This window comes from Fukomys damarensis, unplaced genomic scaffold (assembly GCF_012274545.1).
Source record: "Fukomys damarensis isolate Sample0158 unplaced genomic scaffold, DMR_v1.0_HiC HiC_scaffold_2, whole genome shotgun sequence".
NCBI classification, from domain to species: domain Eukaryota; kingdom Metazoa; phylum Chordata; class Mammalia; order Rodentia; family Bathyergidae; genus Fukomys; species Fukomys damarensis.
The window spans coordinates 22,736,221-22,754,889 of NW_022900914.1; the positions used below are offsets into that span (position 1 = coordinate 22,736,221).

Consider the following 18,669-nt stretch of genomic DNA (forward strand, 5'->3'; position numbering starts at 1 on the left):
TAAAATATATCAAACACTTCTCTCCTGCCAGAAAATGGCCTTAATCATTGTCCAGACCATGTATGTCTGTCCTCCTCCAACACTCCATGTTCCCAATCAACCACTACCCACTCTGATCAGCTGCTTCTGGGCCTCCCAGGGAAGTCCTTGTGTGTAACAGCACTTTGCCATCTGTGCTTTCTTGTGAGTTCTCAGGTGCTTTATGCAAGTTTGCTCATCCCCTCAAGACATATTAAGAAGCCTGAACATAAGAAAGATACTTTTCACTTCCTATGCGACTTCATTAAGGACTTATCCCAAAACAGCTAGGCACAAGTGGGAGCCTATATATTGAATCATTAAATGAATGAACAAATTAGGGACCTGCTGCAATGTACAAATACCCAGCTATTTCCTTACTTGGCAGTGCTGATGAATTAATCCTTGCTTTATTCTTGCACTAGACACAAGATTCTCCCAGGCATCGGTTGCAGACTGAAGATGTCCATGAGTTCTGGCTGTTCGCAGACAAGCCATCAAAGCTCCCAGAGCCCCTCTGCTATGACAGGACCCTAAGGATGGAGAAGACTGCTCTTGCCTCAAAAGCACAGTAACAAAGACCATGACTGTGCTATGCAACTATTACAATTCTCAGTGCCCATAAACATTAGTGTTCCAATGAAGATATTTTAAGAAAAACGCTCTAAACTTTATCTAACACAAATTAAAATTCCCATTCTAAAGTAGCTAGTATTTAAAATTAATTGTTTTTGTGTCAATAATTTTAAGTAAACATAATTCCCATATTGTTAACATAAAGAAATCATAACTTATTTGCTAATATTTTGTACTTTTTCCCTAAAATTCAGAAAGTGAACCAGGAAGTACAGTAAGTCAGAGGAAAAAAATCATGTGAATTATTAAAAATAACAACACAAAAATTAAAATGACTCTCTGGCAAGAAAAAGAAAAACACTTTAGTGACTAAAGACTATTATTTCTCTAAAAATAAACACTGACCTTTCTACATTTTGGAACTACTATTCTCACTAGTAACTAAAATGAAGTAGGATCACGAAGAACTGCTGGTTTCAGGAAAAGGACTATCAGCCATTTATAAAGAGGCAGAAAGCTGTGGCTCACAGGGCACCTTGAGGTAAAAAGACAATCTTCCTTTGGAAAGAAACCTCAATTTTAGATGATTTCTCAAAAAGCCAAAAACAATTATTTAAAATTACAAATAATGGAAACTGAACACAGTGGCCCATACCTATAATCTCAGTTACTCATATGGCTGAGGCAGGAAGGATCACTTGGGCCCAGGAGTTTAAGCCCAGCCTGAGCAACATAGCAAGACTCCACCGCAAAGAAAAAAAAAAGGGAAAAATTTTTTTTTTTTTTTTTTTGTAGAGAGAATAGGTCTTCCTATCACACCTTATGGTTATTCTTGTATGTACTAAAGATTTTTAGTCATTTAAGTTGAAAATATTTCTTAAATTGTATTAAAGGATACCATATCCTTGCATTGCTAAACAGAATATAATTCAAAGATTCATGATGAGTTAGAATGATCATTTTCCACTGAGTTATGCGTTATGAAGGATTCCTTCAGAATTACTGAGTTTCAATAGAATTTTTTTTGTTTTGTTTTGCTTGTTTTGTTTTGTTTTTTCATACCAGGAGATTGAATTTAGGACCTTGCACTTTGAAGGCAGGCACTGAAATCAAGAAAATGTTTATCCCTATTCTAAATGACTATAGATAACTGTTTCTTTACATTTTTATCTCTTTCTCAGAGATAAAAAATGTCCTGGTCTTTAAATGTGACTAAAATAATTTTTTAACTTCTGCCTCAATCACTTGAACAAGCAAATTATACAAAGCACACATACTTTTACCCCAGTCTGACAATAAAATAAATTAAGAACTGGTAAAATGAATTAAAACCCTGGAATAAAGAAAGTCTTATCTTATTTGCTTAAGTGGAATCACTCCTTGAATTGCAAAAACGACTTCAGACAAAAAAAATTCCATTCGGCTATGTACAGGAACATTTGTTTCAACGTGAAATAGCTATCATTAGTATCTTCCTTTACCATTTATAGAAGTGGTAATATTTAAATTTGAATGATTCATAGCTGTCTAGGTCCCTACATTTAAGCATCATATCCAGAAATTATTAAAATAAAAATTAATTTTTCTTACCATTTTTAGCATTAATGGAAGTCTGAAGAATCTTTACCATGTACCTTAAGCTTTCAGGGCTGTAATTCAGTAATTTTGGCAAGTAATAGTCAATCACATACGATTTTTGATCCAAGTTTCCTTCACACAGTATATAAAGGAGAGGTGAAACCCACGTCTCATGCCACTGGTCAATCCAAGTGATGTCAACAATCTGGGATTGCAAATGATTCTTATGATTTTTAAACATGGTTTCCAAGAGGTCACTTGCATAGGGTACTAACGACTGCTCCCCCATCACCTTCAAGATTTGAGATGGAACAGTATTATCTATTGCCAAAATATGTTCAATTCCTATGCATTCTACCAAACAGCCAAGGCATGTGTATTTTCCTTTAATATGCCATTCCAATAGCAGAAGACTCTTAGTCAATCCCAAAAAGAAAGGATCAGTGACCAAATCTGCCCCTTTCATAGTGAGCTGGTGCATCTGGAGAAGATTTTTGAATATGATTTTGGTCTGGTGTCTGAGAGCATCCAAGGGATGTTCCCAGTGGGTATAGACATATTCCAAAAGTCTCCCAACTATGCTTGAATTCCCATTCAGACTGTCCTTCAGGCTTGGAGAACTTGATTCAAGGATACGTATCGCTGAATTTGTCCACAATGAAAGGATTCTAGACAGAAACATTTCCAGTGTTGATTCCTTAATCCTAAAAAAAAAAAAAAAAAATGAACCAGGAGCCTTATTTTTGTAAACTGACTACTAAAAGAAATTTCTTTTTTTGTACCAGAAATTGAACTCAGGTCCTTGTGCTTACAAGGCAGGCAGTGGAACCACTGAGTTAAATCCCAGCCCTAAAAGAAATTTCATTTTATGATCAGACATTAGAAACATGAAATGCAAAGTATGAACAGAATATGCAATTATTACTAAATTTACAACAAAAATTACAAACAAAACCAAAATAGACCTCAAATTTGTATATGAATCTTTTAACTTTGTAAAAAATAATACAAATTTGGGGTGGGGGGAATGAATGAAATAGTGACCATCTTCATTGGGACAATGGTTGTTTCACAAGTGTGTCTAAACATATTGAGGTGCAAGGATTGTGGAAGATACAGGAAACTTTTTTTTTTTTTTTAGAATGATGAAAATATCCACAAAGTTGATTATGACAACAGTTAAGGAATTCTGTGAACATATTAAAAATACAAAAACCTGAACTGCACATTTTAAACATATGAAATGGACAGTATACAAAATATAGCTGCAACATGTAAAAAGTTATTTTAGAACATGGTAGGTTCTCTTACTATAATTATAGTCCTCATTATTAGCAAACTAAATATGGTTTGACATGATCACTTTCAGCCACAATGGCAAAAACACCAAAGAAACACTAAACACAGCCTTGTGAAGCCAGAAGACCTTCTCATAACTGTAGGCTCGGGTTTTTATTAGAAATATACTCATAGGTAAGCATTTACTTTTCTAAGCTTCATTTTACCCATTCCATCAAATAGATTTTTTTATTCATCTACCAGACATGTCAAGACCATATGCTATGTTGAAGTTCTTCATAAATTCTAAAGGACTATATAAAAATTTTTGAGATAAGGCCTCATTATACAGCCCAGGCTAGTCTCAAACTGGCAGAAATCCTTCTCCTGCCTCAGCCTCCTGAGTACTGGAATTATAGGTATGTGCCATCACACCTGGCTGTCAATACAGAAATTTTTCATTTTGTTTGCTTGTTAGTGTTTGGTGCTAGGGACTGAACGTAGGGCCATGTACTTGACCACTGAACTACATACCTCACTCCAGGTTTTTATAGCTTGAAAAATATCTAGCATACAGACTGATAGTTAAAAAGTTCATTCCAGGTTAACCTGAACCAGTAACTAACTCTCTCTCTCTCTCTCCCTCTCTCTCTCTCTCTCTCTTTCTTCCTTCATTCTACATTCTCTTTCATGCTTCTTTCATTCCCTACACATACATAACTTTTAATTAAGATTTATCCTAATCACTTTTCATTGAATTACTAAGTATTTTGGCTCAGCTGCATCTTTAAAATGTTTTCCAAGCAAAACAAAAGACAGCAAAATCACAACTCACTGTGAACTCAAGGTGAACAAAACATGCACAGTATCCAAGAGCAGGGCCTCCCCACCCGGGCCCATGCCACCATTCTGCCAGTCCAACATCGCAAGTGTCCCCTGACACAGGAATAAGAGAGCTGACCCAGGGATGTCAGCACAACAAAGGCTCCTGCAGCTGCTCATTAACCACTCGGGGACCTTGGTATGGTCCACTGAACGGAGAAGTAAACTGCTAATCTGGAACATAATGGATATAAAGTCTTTAAAACTTCAAGAGATATTTCAAAATATAAACCCAAAAATCCCTTTCCCCTGAAATAGTCTAGGAAAAATAATGGTAAAGTAGCCACAACCACTACATTGTTATATTAATATTAAAAGGAAAATAATTAAGTCCAAGTATATAAACTTTTTGCTGATTTGAAAGTACTGGTGGTAGAGCATGATGTATCACTCACTACCTGTAGGTGGATGAGCTTACAGCTTTTAGAGGCGATCTGAGAAAAATTTTCGGTTTTATCCAATTACTTTGTATGAGCTCATAGAATAGTGCACATATTTTGTACAGTATTACAACAGTAAAAGGATGTTTCCAGATAATATAAGTAACCAAGTAGAAAAAAATTTTCTAGTAGTAAATACAAACATGAACTAAACTGTCACATTATATTTTCTATATGACTCAAATTCACTGAAAACCAAAAGCCAGCAGTGTTTCCATTACTAAAGTATAAGACTTGGCTGATTATTACTAAAAAGAATATACTTATCAGAAAGTTATTATCATGTATATAGCTATACATTAATCTCTGCATAATTTTAGAATTACAAGTATCTTTTATGATACTGATAAATGGAACAACACTACAAAAAACTAGAAAGATACGCACCCAAGATGTTGACAGTAATTTATCTTTATAAAACTTTCAAGGGATTATTATTGATTTTTTCTTTATAAGAGAAAATCATCAAAAGTTAGACTGTGCAAAAAAATAATGTTTTAACTCACTTTAAAAATATTTTTTATCTAGGGTTCAATCAGCAACACAGAAAAAACAAAATTTTTAAACACACATCTAATTCTCAATAAAGTATAATTCTAAAAAAGACATATACTTACCAACTCAGGAATATTTTCAGATGGCTGAAACATAGTCTTAATAAAAAGAATAACAGCTAATCCAGATGTACTCTGAATTGTCTGTAATAGGTCACCTATTCGGTAAAAAAGGGGAGAGTATGTGTTAAAGCATAGATGCTCCCATACAGTGGAAAAAGTAAACGCTCTGGGGAGACAGTCCTGTGTACAGTTTCCAGCTTGACCCCTTCCTAGCTGAGTAGGTCTGAGACATGTTAGTTATTAACCTCCCAGAAACTCAAAAATGAGAAAATATAACTCCTATCTAACAAATTGTAAGACTTAAAAGAACAATGAACATGAAGGCATTTAAGCCCAGCATACAGATATTTCATAAATGTGATCCTTCCTCTCTCTTCCTTCATCCACTCTCTTCCTCTCCATCAACAGACTCTCAATACACCTAATGGCAATACCACCTGTTCCCTCCCCTCCACTGATGCCTCTGTATCCCAACTCACACACATATACTTTTTCTTAGAGTTTTCATGATATATGTAAAGCACCTATATCAGTGTTAATTACAAACTGCTATCACTACTGGCACTGTACTCAAAGCAAACGATTTTGACTATATGGCTTCTTTTTTGTCTGTCTCTATTAGCCTCTGATAATATGGTGATTTATTCAAGCTGGACTAAGAAGTATGACAGCCCCATGAATTATCTACTAAATATCCATTCTGCACTTCATCCCTGATAACAAAATTGACTACTAGGCAGTGGTCATGTGCCAAAAACAAGACACCTGCTTCCTCAATCTCCTTTGCAATTAAAGGCAGTGTTGTGATAGGGCTCAGGCCAGCCAATGTACCTTTATCTTTCCCAATTAAAATAAAGAACAGAGACATGATGTTTTGAGCTACATATAGCAAATATGAGGCAACAAACACACAGGTAAAAGCCAAATATTCTAAAGATACCAGAACAGAAAGGCAGAAAATGTTGGATACTGTACTGTCTACAGCAATTCTGGATCACCTGCTGCAGAACTTCTACTTATATGAGAAGGGGAGGCAAATTTGCTTTAGTCTCTAAAGTTTGGTTTTCTGTTACTTACAATAAACATTTTTTTGATACATGAAGCATTAAAATCCTGGAGAAAAACACTGAATTTCATCAACGTTTCAGAAAAGCAGCCACCTCCTTACAAAATCACAAATTCTGTCTTTTACAAAAGTGTTCAGGATTTTGTTTTTTTTAGATTAACAAATCCTATTTTAACAAAATCAGCTGGGGATTTAGCTCAGTGGTTCCACTGCCTGCCTCGCAAGCACAAGGACCGGAGTTCGATCCCCAGTACAAAAAAAAAAAAAAAAATCAAACATCCAATCCAGGCATGGTGGCACATGTCAATAATCTTAGCACTCAAGGAGACTGAGACAGGAGGATTCCAAGTTTCATCCCAGCCTAGGCAACTGAGCCAGATGGGGGAGGGGGGGCAGTGTGAAAGCCCAGATTCAATCCCAAGTATCAAGAAAAAAAAAATCAAATGCCCTCTGAAAAGCAGTATATAAATTATGTCTAAAAAATAGCTTTTATTAATTTACTTTCCTTTTAGTACTATCAGAGATCCTAGGCAAAAAGAAAAATGGAAATATTAACTGGATAATAATATACTAGGATTTTCACTAGTTACTATGGTTAAAAACATAAACAAGATAACTATTTTATCCCAATCAGTTTAGTGAAACCAGAACCAATTAGTTGTTACAAAAACAAACAAACAAACAAAAACCTCTAAATAGAGCCAGTAACAGTTTGTTAAAATTATATTAAATTCTGGCCGGGCATGGTGGCGCATGCCTATAATCCCTGCACTTGGGAGGCTGAAGCAGGAGGATCACCGTGAGTTCCAAGGCCAGCCTGGACTACTCAGTGAGATCCTGTCTCAAAAAATTAATTTAATAAATAAATTAATTAATTGAAATTATACTAAAATGTTATACATACATTACCATTGGAGGTAAAGAGAAAGGATAATTCAACTTTTTACGGAGGTTCTTATGTCTTAGGTATCCTGTGTTAACACTATTATAATATAAAAAAGATACAAAAGAATGACCCAAAATCTACAGCTTAATAAATTATACAAGAGGATGACTCCTGGACTCACCATCCATGAAAGAGAACTTGGCCACCCAGCCCTGAAGGTTAATTCATGTGCCACATCCCAGTCACAAACCCTCGTTTTTAAAATTTTATTTTTTTTCCCAACCCCCTTTCTTATTCTGGGTTCATCCTGAATTATTCATCCTGACTTCTAAAGTAATGACTTACTGACTTTCTTATAGTTTTTTTAATAGTTTTATCAACTAAAGTGCATTTCTACATGTGACAGTTGTTTTGATTGTTTAAATATCTTTCAGGTGACATTCATCTACAGGTGGGCCCCTTCGTCTCTGCACTGCAGCCTCTTTGTTAAAGAACTCTGGCCATATGACCTATAATTCAAAACAGTATTCCTCTGTCTTCTGTAATTTAGCAAACTGAAAGATAACCCAGAGACAGGATCCTTCTCAAATCTAATCCCTTTGGGAAGATGACAGATAGTTGCTACAATACTCAAACCGGCACATATTATCTCGTTTTTCCTGTAAGTTAGCAACTACTGATGCTTAATGCTGCCTACATCAAATCACAGATGGTTACAAAATGGTGATGCATCATTTCATTTTAATTAATTAATTAGAGACACTTTCCTTCATCTATTTGGTTTCTGAGTGGTACAGTTCATATGGACAAAAGCTACGTATGAGATATAAAGAAATAATACTGACCAGGCTCAAAATCAACTATTGTCATTATTTGAAGCTAACGTGTTGCTAAGGAAAAGAGTAATGAGCTACACTAATCTTTCTAGACCTTCCCTCTAAATTTGGAGATTTCTTCTAAAGAATTTTATTTTGCAACTTCAAGTCTGTGGCTTTCAGCACTAAGAATCTGTGGGTTTTCTGTGAACATACCACACAATACACACACAAACTTAGAAAAGTCCTTCAACATTATCCCTTGCTAACTTAGTACATTTCAAAGAATAAAAGCATTAAAACCATGTAATCCATAGCCTTTCTCCACTTTTTTAGAGGCTGAGAGAGAGGAAATCCTACAACTCAGTTAAATATACTTTGTACCTTTACTCGGAAAAGCTGATTAATACTCAACATAACCACCATACACTTACCGTCACTTAAAAACTTGGTGAAAATACCCAGCAAGCCACACATACTTCCCCATATGGGAGAACTGGAAGCTTTCCACAGATTTTCCTGGAAATCTTGCACTTTCTGTACTAATGTCATTGAAACTCTAATGCCTACCAACAAGTCATTCATCAACTGTGTTTGAACAATATGATTTCCGGCAAATTTTCTACAAAGAAGAAAAGACATTATTACAAAAGAAAATTCAAATCAAAGTTTTCATATCCCCAAGCCAGTATATAATTGGTTTTCCTTTAGAGGATATAAAACAACACAAGTGTCTGGAAGGAAAACGATACACATGGATAAGACAGTAATGCAATAATGCAAACAGGAGAAACAGGTAAACATACACACAGTAGATGCCCAAAACCAAGACTTAAGCTTCTTGCCCTCAGCAATGAGAATATGAAGACAATAGTTTGGATGATTCTACCATGACAAATCCATCATCTAAGCAGAGAAGTAAAGATAATGACACAAAGGGTTCCCCTAAGAAACAGACCAGCTAGCCTAGAATTTCCCCAAAAGGCATGTTCAAAGCTGGGAGCCTTTGGAGGGTACTTGGATCACAGGGACCTGATACTCATCCATAGACTGATCCACTGATGAGTGCATAAGTAAATGTGCTGTCAGGAGGTGGGGCCTGGTTGGAAGTGGCATGACACTGGGGAACATGCCTCTGCAAAGTGATCCTCCCTTCACTCTCTGCTTCCTGGCTGCCAGGGCTTGAAGAGCTTTCCTCCATGAAGCCTTTTTACCATTCTGTTTCTGCCTTGGAGCCAGCTGAACATAAACTGAATCTCTGAAACCAAGAGTCAAATGGAACCTCTCCTCTTTTAAACTGTGGGTGTCAGGCATCATATTCAGTGTCAGGAAAGCTAATACACCCTCCCATATGCATATGTACTCAAATCTATTCTCCATGCCATAGTCTTAAATATGAATACCCATCCAAAGACCACTACACTTCTGGGGAAAATTTCTAGCAGGAAATGTAGTGACCAAACCCAGCATATGGGAAAAAAAGCAACTTATAAGAAACAGAAACAATGTAAAGATAAGAACACTTTAAATGAATAAACTAGACTCAATTATCATTAATATTTTCAGGGAGACAGTAGGGGGAAACTGCACCCATGAAAGAAGGAACACTCAAAGTGGGGGAAGACCTCTTCCTTCCTCACTAATTCTCACCAGAATTTACTTGACCTATCAAAATTAAATAGCAAATAGCTATAATACTAATATTAATTTAAAAGAGTTGAAACTGCACAGAAAACAGTACAATCTGAGACCTTTTTAGGAATTTGCTTTGTACAGAGCACTTAGTGTATGCACTTACACACAAGCAGCATGCAAACATACAGCACTTGCCTATTTTCTTCCAAGATTTCAGTTAAACTCTTCTGCAGAAAATCAAGCACTGAAAGAAAAAGAATACAGTAAGTCAGAACTTAAAACTGTGAGCTCTATTGTAAATCAGTTACCTAATTGATCGCCATAACACACAACTGAAATTATAAGAAGGAGCATGATATACGTTACCTACCTATGGTACAATACTTACTGCCCAACAAATTAAAAGAGCCAAGTCCAAAAGAACTCACACAAGCACTCACTCCTCAGAATGAAATAAAATAATAGGGCTTACCATTTTTAAGCAGATTATTAACACTTGCTCTACCTATAATGGAAAAATAAATACTGGTAAGGAGGTTCACCAAAATAAACAGCACTTAACAATAATGATGTAATGACAGGTGTTAAGTCAGAAAACATACTAGAAACGTGTTAGCTTACCCAAGTTAAAATTCTCCATACAGGAAGATATATTGTCAACAACTTTCCTATAAGAGTACAGATCAGTAGTATTCAATTCTTCTTCAAGATGAGAAGTGAAACTGTGTATAGCCTCAGTTTGAAAAAATTCAGGTAAGCCATTCAGTGAACTAGAAAAAGAATGAAATATTAAAAACCTAAAAACTCTGAACCACCAGGACATGTGAGGAAGAAGCACCATACAAATTTATGAATACTGAATTAAATCTTCAAAATTACAACTTCACACCACCATCATGAGAACTCCTGGTCTGTCATTTTTCATCTGGTTCAACCTTGCTTCCCTCTTAGTCCCCAGAGTGATAATACTAAAAACAGCATGTCACCATCATCCCTCAGTGTCCAAGGGAGACTGGTTCCAGAAACCCCAGATGCCAAAGACAATTGTCTCCTTTTACACCCTGTGCACATCCTCCTGTACCCTTTAGATCATCCCTAGAGTACTTATCTCCTATACCATAAATGCGATGTAAGCACTGTACTGTTTAGGGAATAATAACAAGAAAAACAAGTCTGTACATAATCAGTTTAGATATAATTTTTCAAATAATCTTGATCCAGGCTGGATAAATGCAGAACCCATGGATATGGAGGGCCAATCATCTGCCTAAAAGCCACCAACAACTTCAACATAAGTACATACCAACAAATACAGTTTACAAAGACTTAAAGACCCAGCACAATCTGTCCCCTCATTAGTTCTGACCTTGTTCACTTAACTCTAACTATATGGCCTTTCTGTGTCCTACAACATGCCACTTGGAACACTTCCCTCAAATATCCAATCATCATTGCCTCAAACCTTCTGAGTCAATCTCAAACATCCCCTTATTTCATCTGAGTGAAGTGTATATGAAGGGAACACCGTTATTTCACACTAACACCCCCACACATACACTCTTGGTGCTCTCTTTCTGCAATCTGATCTTTTTCTCCATAGCTCTCATACCAGCTAATATCCTGTAAATGTTGTCTATTTCCTGTCTTCCCCTTGGAATGTAACCCCACTCTACACAATTTTATTCATTGTATCCCCAGTTCCTACAAGAGTAATTAAAACACAGGGACAGCCAAAAAAAGTTTAGTAAATGGATAAATTACTTACATAAATTTTACTTCAATTAAACAAAAATTAATAGTCCTTTAAAATATTTTAACAGTTTCAAGCTTTTCGGAAAAAATATTTCAAAAACTAGAATATTTTGAAAAAGTTCGTAGAGAGATAATTTATTCCGTTAAATAATTAAACCATATTATCAAATGATAGTGTGGTGTTAGTATATCAGCAAGCCTAAAATAATAAATTTCATGTTTACATAGGAACAAATAACCTGGGTGACATTTAAATATGTGGGGAAAGATGGACTATCAACGCTTTGGGGTTAAATGACTCCCATATCTGTAACACACTACACTCAAAACTTAATTCCAGGTGGATTTACAAGTTCAACAACAACAAAATTATAAGACACACAAATAGTTTTACATAATCTTGCATTAAAGAAAGCATACCAAAGCAAGGCATAAAATTGAGAAATCTATATAAAGAAAAGTATCAGTAGAATTGATAGCAAAAAAGTTCTATTTTTATTAAGACAAGACACCATCAAGATAGTTTAAAGTATGAAAAAAAAGGAATATTTTTACATACAAAACCCATAAATTTTATAAATGAAGAAAACTTTCTAACAAGAATATGTACAAAGGGTATGTAATGATTAGAACAGATTCCACACATTAAAAATGTTCACTATTGGGCCAGGGATTTAGCTCAGTGGTTCCGCAGCCTGCCTCGCAAGTGCAAGGACCTGAGTTCGATCCCCAGTACCAAACAACAAACAAAAATGTTCACTCTTACTAGTAACCTGGGAAGTATTTTTTTTCCAGGTACTGGGGGTTGAACTCAGGGCCTTCACACTGAGCTACATCTTTTTTTTTTTTTTTTTTTGAGACAGGGTCTCACTAAGACACTAAATTGCCTCAGCTAGGCACAAACTGTGATCCTTCTACCTCAGCCTCTCAGAGTGCTGTATTATAGACATACACCAGAAAACAAAATGGTAGTTGCCAGACACTAGGGAAGAAGAAAATGGGGAGTTGTTTAATGAGTATAGAGTTTAGGTTTTGCAAGATGAAAAAGCTCTGGAAACTCTCTGTACAATATAAATATACTTAACATACAGAAGAAAGATAATTTTAGGTTTTGCAGGTTTTGCTTCAATTTTTTTAAAAGGATTATACTAAGATGAAACTATCTCTAAGACATTCTTCAATCAAAAAACAAAAACAAAAGACAAAAACAAGCCATGGACCATTACGTAGAGTATGACCACATAAATATAAAAAATAAAGACTAAAATACAACAAACTTATGCCAAGCCCTAAGAAAAAGTCAAGGATAGATCCCAAAATGTTGTGACAACCCTTTAAGGAAAATAAGAAAGGCCAGAAATCATGAAATACCTCACTATTTGGTGTACTTCAATATTGTTTGAAATTTTTTTATCAACTCTATATTCTTGTATTAATATGTCAGAATAGATGGCAGAAATAGAGAAAAAAAGGTAGCAAGGTAGATTTAAACAAAAAGAAGTCAGCAAGCTATGGCCCACAGACCAAAGACCACAGCCTATTATTTAAGGCCTGTGATCTAAGAAGGCTTTTTACATTTCTAAAGAAGTGGGATGGATGGATGGATGGATGGACGGATGGAAGGACAGATAGACAGATAAAGAGAAAGAAAGAAACAGGACTGTAATTTTTAGGGATATATCTCAGTTTGTTTTATCAAAACAGGAAAGAAGCATTGGTTAGTTTTTCTAATGCTCAACTGTCCTTCCATGTTATCCTTACCTTGCCAATAATTTCTTCAAGGGATTCTTTACACTCAAAGAATAATAAATGCCTGCTAAAATGTCCAAACACTTCTGAATAGCTGGATCACATACACCATTTTCATCTGTCTTCTCCAGTAAAGGCACAATCTGTAATTCAAAAATATTCAAAGTAATGTTTTCTAATCTCAAGTACAGCAAAGTAACATGGTTTCAAATATTCTTTTAAGTCTGAATTATACAGTGAAGTGTTTTCCATACTATATTATTAAGGATACTAATTTAAATGACTATTTGAGTATTTATTAACCTTTTTAACCCATGCCCCTACTTTTCTCCTTATCTTCCATACAGATTTCCACTGAGAATCACATATCTATTATTAGCCTAAGGTAAAGAAAAATCTGTGACATTCTTCTTTTTTTTCCATTAAGTTTATTGGTATTTTTTAGGTATACAGTACAGTTACATTCATCATTGGGAACTTGTACCTTTACATGGTGTACCCTGGTTCTTATTTTTTCCCCATTTCCCTGCCCTCCCTTCAATTTTTAAAATCCACAGTAACATGATAATCCTCAAGATCTGTCCACGAACAATTCAGCCTTACCTGTTTAACATAATGGATTTGTGACACTCCATCCTTCAGTTGCACACAATTTAACAGCAAAGAAGCTAGATTCTTCCCTTCCACATCAGCAAAAGCTATACAACACACACACAAAAAAAATTTTCATGACTTAATAATGTATATGTGTGTGTGGGTGTTTAACTCTGCTATGCATTCTACAAAATTTTCAAATTTTTGAACCAAAACAGCAAATAAAACAGTCTCAGATGGACATCTAAGAAAACCATTTGACAGCCAAAACTGAATGCAATAAATATAAAAGTATTAAACAGAACTTGAATATTGCGTGCTTTGGGTACCAGAGATTAAAATACCCTGCTTGCAAACTGGAAAAGAAATATATTAAATAAATAAAAATAAGCAATCACCTACATCTCAAAGTTTCAAGGTCCTGATGACGAACAGTCAATGCAGTAACCTGCATTTCTCTCTTCTTCTTTACACCCATTTTAGACAGAATTAACAGTAGTCTCTGAAAGAAAGAAGAGTTTAATTCATTGTCTACTAGAGGGTTTCTCAACCTCAACATTTTGGGCCAGATAATCCTTTATTGAGGGGTGCTGTCTTGTTCTCCCCAGGATGTTTATAGCCTCTTTGGCAACTTTTACATACTACCCTTAGGAGGTTGCTTGTAGTTAACAGGTCAATGGCTTCATAATGGGCTAAAGAACCTTATTCAAAGCCTATACAATGACTCCATGTCATCCAGAAGTCCATAAAGGAAATGTCACAAGGCTCTTGTCATGTAGTTAGCATTTTCAGCAATATTTACAATGTAAACATCAGAGCACATAAAATAATGCATTAATAACAGATATAAAACTGGGAGGACAGGTTGAATGATGGAATCAGCTCAGTGAACTAGAACAAGCAAAATGAAGTCTACCAAGATGAAAAAGAAATGTAAAACTTTATATTTAAAAACACACATATACATATACACGTAGACAAAGAGAAATACAAGATAAGGTGCCAGAAGGTGAAACTTGACTTGAAACAGCTCAGTATGTCAGCCAACAGCACAACATGATGACTAAAGGCCATATTAGAAGCCAGTCAGATCAAGGATGGGAATGATTCCTAAGTCAGGTGAGGTGAGGTGACATGTGAAGAATGGAAGATGGATCCAAGGATGGACACACACTTGAAGGAGCCACAACAATGGACATTCCGAGGAACAACGGGATTTCTGAAGGGTCTGGAGAGTCACTCTTTCAGGAAACAGAACAGTTAACCAAAATTATTTGGCCTGGAGAAAAGACAAGACGTGTCCCTTAAAATAGCTGCTGGGCTACTTTACAGAAAAGGCTGAGTCAGTGCACTCCAGGGTGACACATTTCAGCTCAAACTAAAGGAAGAACTCTATGGTGCAACTAAGGAATGAGCCATTTGTAAACAGAATTTCCCAAAAGGGGAATATCCGAGAAGAAGGTGATTGAACACAACACCCATCTCCTGGACTCCTGATCCAGCCTAACTTGCTCCCTTTATTTCTACCCTTGCCTCTGAAGAGTCCATTCTCCTCCATCTTTTCAATCTTAAAAACAGCCATAAAATTTTTACTTTTTGTTTAAAACTTTCCAAGGGTTTCTAATTACACTTAAAACAGAATCCAAAGTTGAGACTCTGGCCTTCAAAGTCCTACATAATTGGCCATGGCTTCCTCTGCTATTCATCTCCATCTCCCAGGCTCCCATGTACTGGGGATCAAAGTCACACATTGGCACATGAGCCACATTCCAAGCCTTCAATTGACTCTTCGCCTCCCTAAGACTCTCTGCACTTCCTGGTGCTCTTACTCCCATTTAACCGGGTTTGCTCTTCCCAGTCTGCCTGTGAATGCTCATTTCACCAGATCTCTGCAAGGCTCACCCATCTCATCATTCAAGTTTCTGCTTGAATACCATCTCCCAAGGGAAGCCTTTCATGACCACCGCTCTCACACACACACACACACACACACACACACACACACACACACACCCATCCCTTTATTTTCTTCAAGGCACTTTCACTACCTAAAATTATACTAATCAGTACTCTTATATACTTTCTCCTCTGATAGTTAACTTTATAAAGGCAGCAACTTTGCTTTGTACAGTGTTTTAATTCTCAACTCCTAAACAGTGCCTGGCACATGGTAGGTGCTTAATAAATATTTGGTGACTGAGCAAATGAATTAGCAAATATTTGCCAGAATGCTGTAGAAGGGGTATACACCTGCAGGAGGGTGAGAGTGAGCAGCCTGGTATGTAAAGTGCATTCTACAGGTAAGTGATAGGTTAGTCCTGACACTAAAGAATTTATTGTCCATAGAAGAAATCAATACAGGGCCGGGAAGTAGCTCAGCAGCACAGCGCCTACCTGGCCAGTGCAAGGTCCTGAGTTAGATCCCCGGTACCACAAAAGAAAAAAGAGAGAAAGAAAAAAAAAGAAATCAATACAGTAATGGCAGGTGAATAACACTTAACCAAAAAAAATGGTAATCAAAATAGACGTAGCTTGAAAGTCAATGACAGAATATTAATTTGCAAAGTGATATGATTAGATTTAGGGAAATAACTAAGGTTCACTTCCAAGGAAAGTGACCAGGGCAGTGAGAATGGACTGAGGAAGGTAACTGGGGAGACAATCTCTGTTCAATTTTGCAAGAGAATATGCTTCTGCAACTCTCAGGACTAAACAGTCGGTGATCATGCGTGCTCAATCTAAGCCTAAACGTGTGTCCTGTTGAACCGTTCCCCATCCTCGCCCCAGTAAGAAAAATCCCGTCCCCCAGTGCCCAGATTAGGCGGCCATAAAGTAGGTGCCCAGCACATTCAATTTGTGGGTCTCACATATTGCTTCTCTTTTGATTGCTGCTTCTCTCCTGTCTACACCTTTCTGAGTCCCACACCCTTATCTGGGAGATTTCCAACCACGTGGAGCCCAAAGAATGACAGGTGAAAAAAAAAAGCGGTTAAAGGGCAGTCTCCATGGAGACCTACAAGACAGGAAATCAGTTTCACAATCCCCGAACGCGACGCTAAAACACCGGAAATTGGTGTGACTCTCCATACTGCCCGGGCGAGCGGCTAGCAGCAGAGTCCCGCGCTATTGCGGGTCTGGCAGGCAAAGTGCCTGTATGCCAAACCTCGTGGCCTTGGGAATCTTGGGCTGAGTCGCAGCTATCTGGACAAGTCCCGGAAGCTGGTATAGTCTACGACGTCTCCACTGCTCGCAACGTGATCTCCGGTTGACTACCGGGTCGGGGCGAAAGGAGGCGGGCCCAGGACCTGGAAGAGGAAACTTCGCGAGAACAAACGGAACTCAGTTCCTCCAATCGAGAGGCTGGCGACGTCATGACGTCACGGGGTGGGGGTGCTACCGTGGGAGGTTTGGTTTGCTAGTGTCTGGCTCGTTGTAGAACCCTTAACGAAGGTGTCCATCCTAGTGAGTGGGTGGGAGCTTTGTCCACCTCGTACCCCTACTGTGGTCGGCAAAAGCTGTGGCCTCCTCAACCCTGTTTGCCTGGGAAACACCTTTCTCTCTGTCCGATATTCCACTCATTTTACCCAGCTCCAAGACAGAATGAAAACTACTTTGCATTCGGGCCCTGGGAACTGGGAGCCCAGCGACTGCACAGCGGGGAGAGATAGGGTAAGGTTTGAGCCGAAGCCAAAAGAGTTTAGGCGAAAATGTGAAGTGCCCTAATAAACGGACGCCAAAATGCATTTATTCACTCAGTAACTAGTTAATGAGCTGTACAGGCAGAGTGCTCTTTGAAAGTTGCCCCTAAAGGCTATATATATCACAGCTCCTATAAATGGTCACACCGGTCCTTTAAAAATAAATGAAAACGGTGCTGAACACTGCACTAGGAGCGGGGACGAGATCAGGAAATCGGCATGATGCTTTCTTGAGGAGCATTGGTTGAGGAAATAAGAACATTCCAGGAGCCACTTTAGTTGACTTTAGGCTTTAAATCATTATTTTTCTGAATTTTGTGTCACCTTGCTCTATTTTTCTTTGTAGTTTTCCACAAGTGTATGTTTCACCAATCAGGATCTTGTTTTGTATGATTGTTAACTTTGTTTATGGGATTGTGTATTTATTCTCCAGTAATTCTCTGCTTTCAGCCTTGCTTTGGGGACCACACAAAAGCAGGTGGTTGGAGTTGTTTCGTTCACTGTTACGTAGTAGCCCACTACTTAATATACTGTACTAGATTTACATATCCATTCTAGTACCTCTGGATCTTTTAATTCTTTGCAGCTCATACTCTTAGCAGTACGGCAGTGAATTATTTTATGCGTGTCAACTAGTAAGTGTGTAGAGAACTTCCTCTACGATAATTTTTTCCTAATAATATTTTTGTGACTGAGACTAATAGTAAGAAGTACATTGTACTTTGGAACCCAGTACATATAAGTACTCACACATATTTTACTGAAACAGTTTCTTGCAATGTTTGTTACTCTTCAGGAGCTCTAAGATTTTTTTTAATTATGATAATGTGTACATAACACTATCATTGTGATCATTTTAAGAGTTCTTAATATGTGTTACTTAAATCCTACTGATATAATTACATAACCCTCAATAGATCCCAGATTTTTTTTCTCCCTTTCTCATCAAACTATTTGAAAGTAAGGAGCATACATTTTGACTCTTCACCCCACACAATGGGAGGTATCCTAGGAGAAAACATGACAATGTTAAGAGGTAATGATTGCTACTGTAAAAAAAAAAAAAAAAAAAAAAAAAAAAAAAA

The 18,669-nt window shown here is 36.9% G+C and overlaps 1 protein-coding gene across 2 annotated transcripts in view; it reads right to left on the reverse strand.

Annotated features, from left to right (window-relative positions):
- Positions 1–17,202, reverse strand: part of Thada (THADA armadillo repeat containing) — a 316,151-nt gene extending 298,949 nt beyond the window's left edge. Inside the window, exons 1-12 of one of the 2 annotated variants that reach the window (XM_033763829.1) lie at positions 17,050–17,201; positions 14,289–14,388; positions 13,896–13,990; positions 13,305–13,435; positions 10,413–10,561; positions 10,264–10,296; positions 9,987–10,035; positions 8,591–8,778; positions 5,390–5,484; positions 4,286–4,506; positions 2,185–2,876; positions 400–551 (exon numbers count right to left, since the gene is read on the reverse strand). In XM_033763829.1, the coding sequence (XP_033619720.1) occupies positions 400–551; positions 2,185–2,876; positions 4,286–4,506; positions 5,390–5,484; positions 8,591–8,778; positions 9,987–10,035; positions 10,264–10,296; positions 10,413–10,561; positions 13,305–13,435; positions 13,896–13,990; positions 14,289–14,364 (1,881 nt within the window). In that variant the 5' untranslated portion in view covers positions 14,365–14,388; positions 17,050–17,201. Of the gene's footprint in view, positions 1–399; positions 552–2,184; positions 2,877–4,285; positions 4,507–5,389; positions 5,485–8,590; positions 8,779–9,986; positions 10,036–10,263; positions 10,297–10,412; positions 10,562–13,304; positions 13,436–13,895; positions 13,991–14,288; positions 14,389–17,049 lie in introns of both variants that reach the window. The other variant, XM_033763831.1, reaches the window with a different exon arrangement.
- Positions 17,203–18,669: the final 1,467 nt, after the last annotated feature.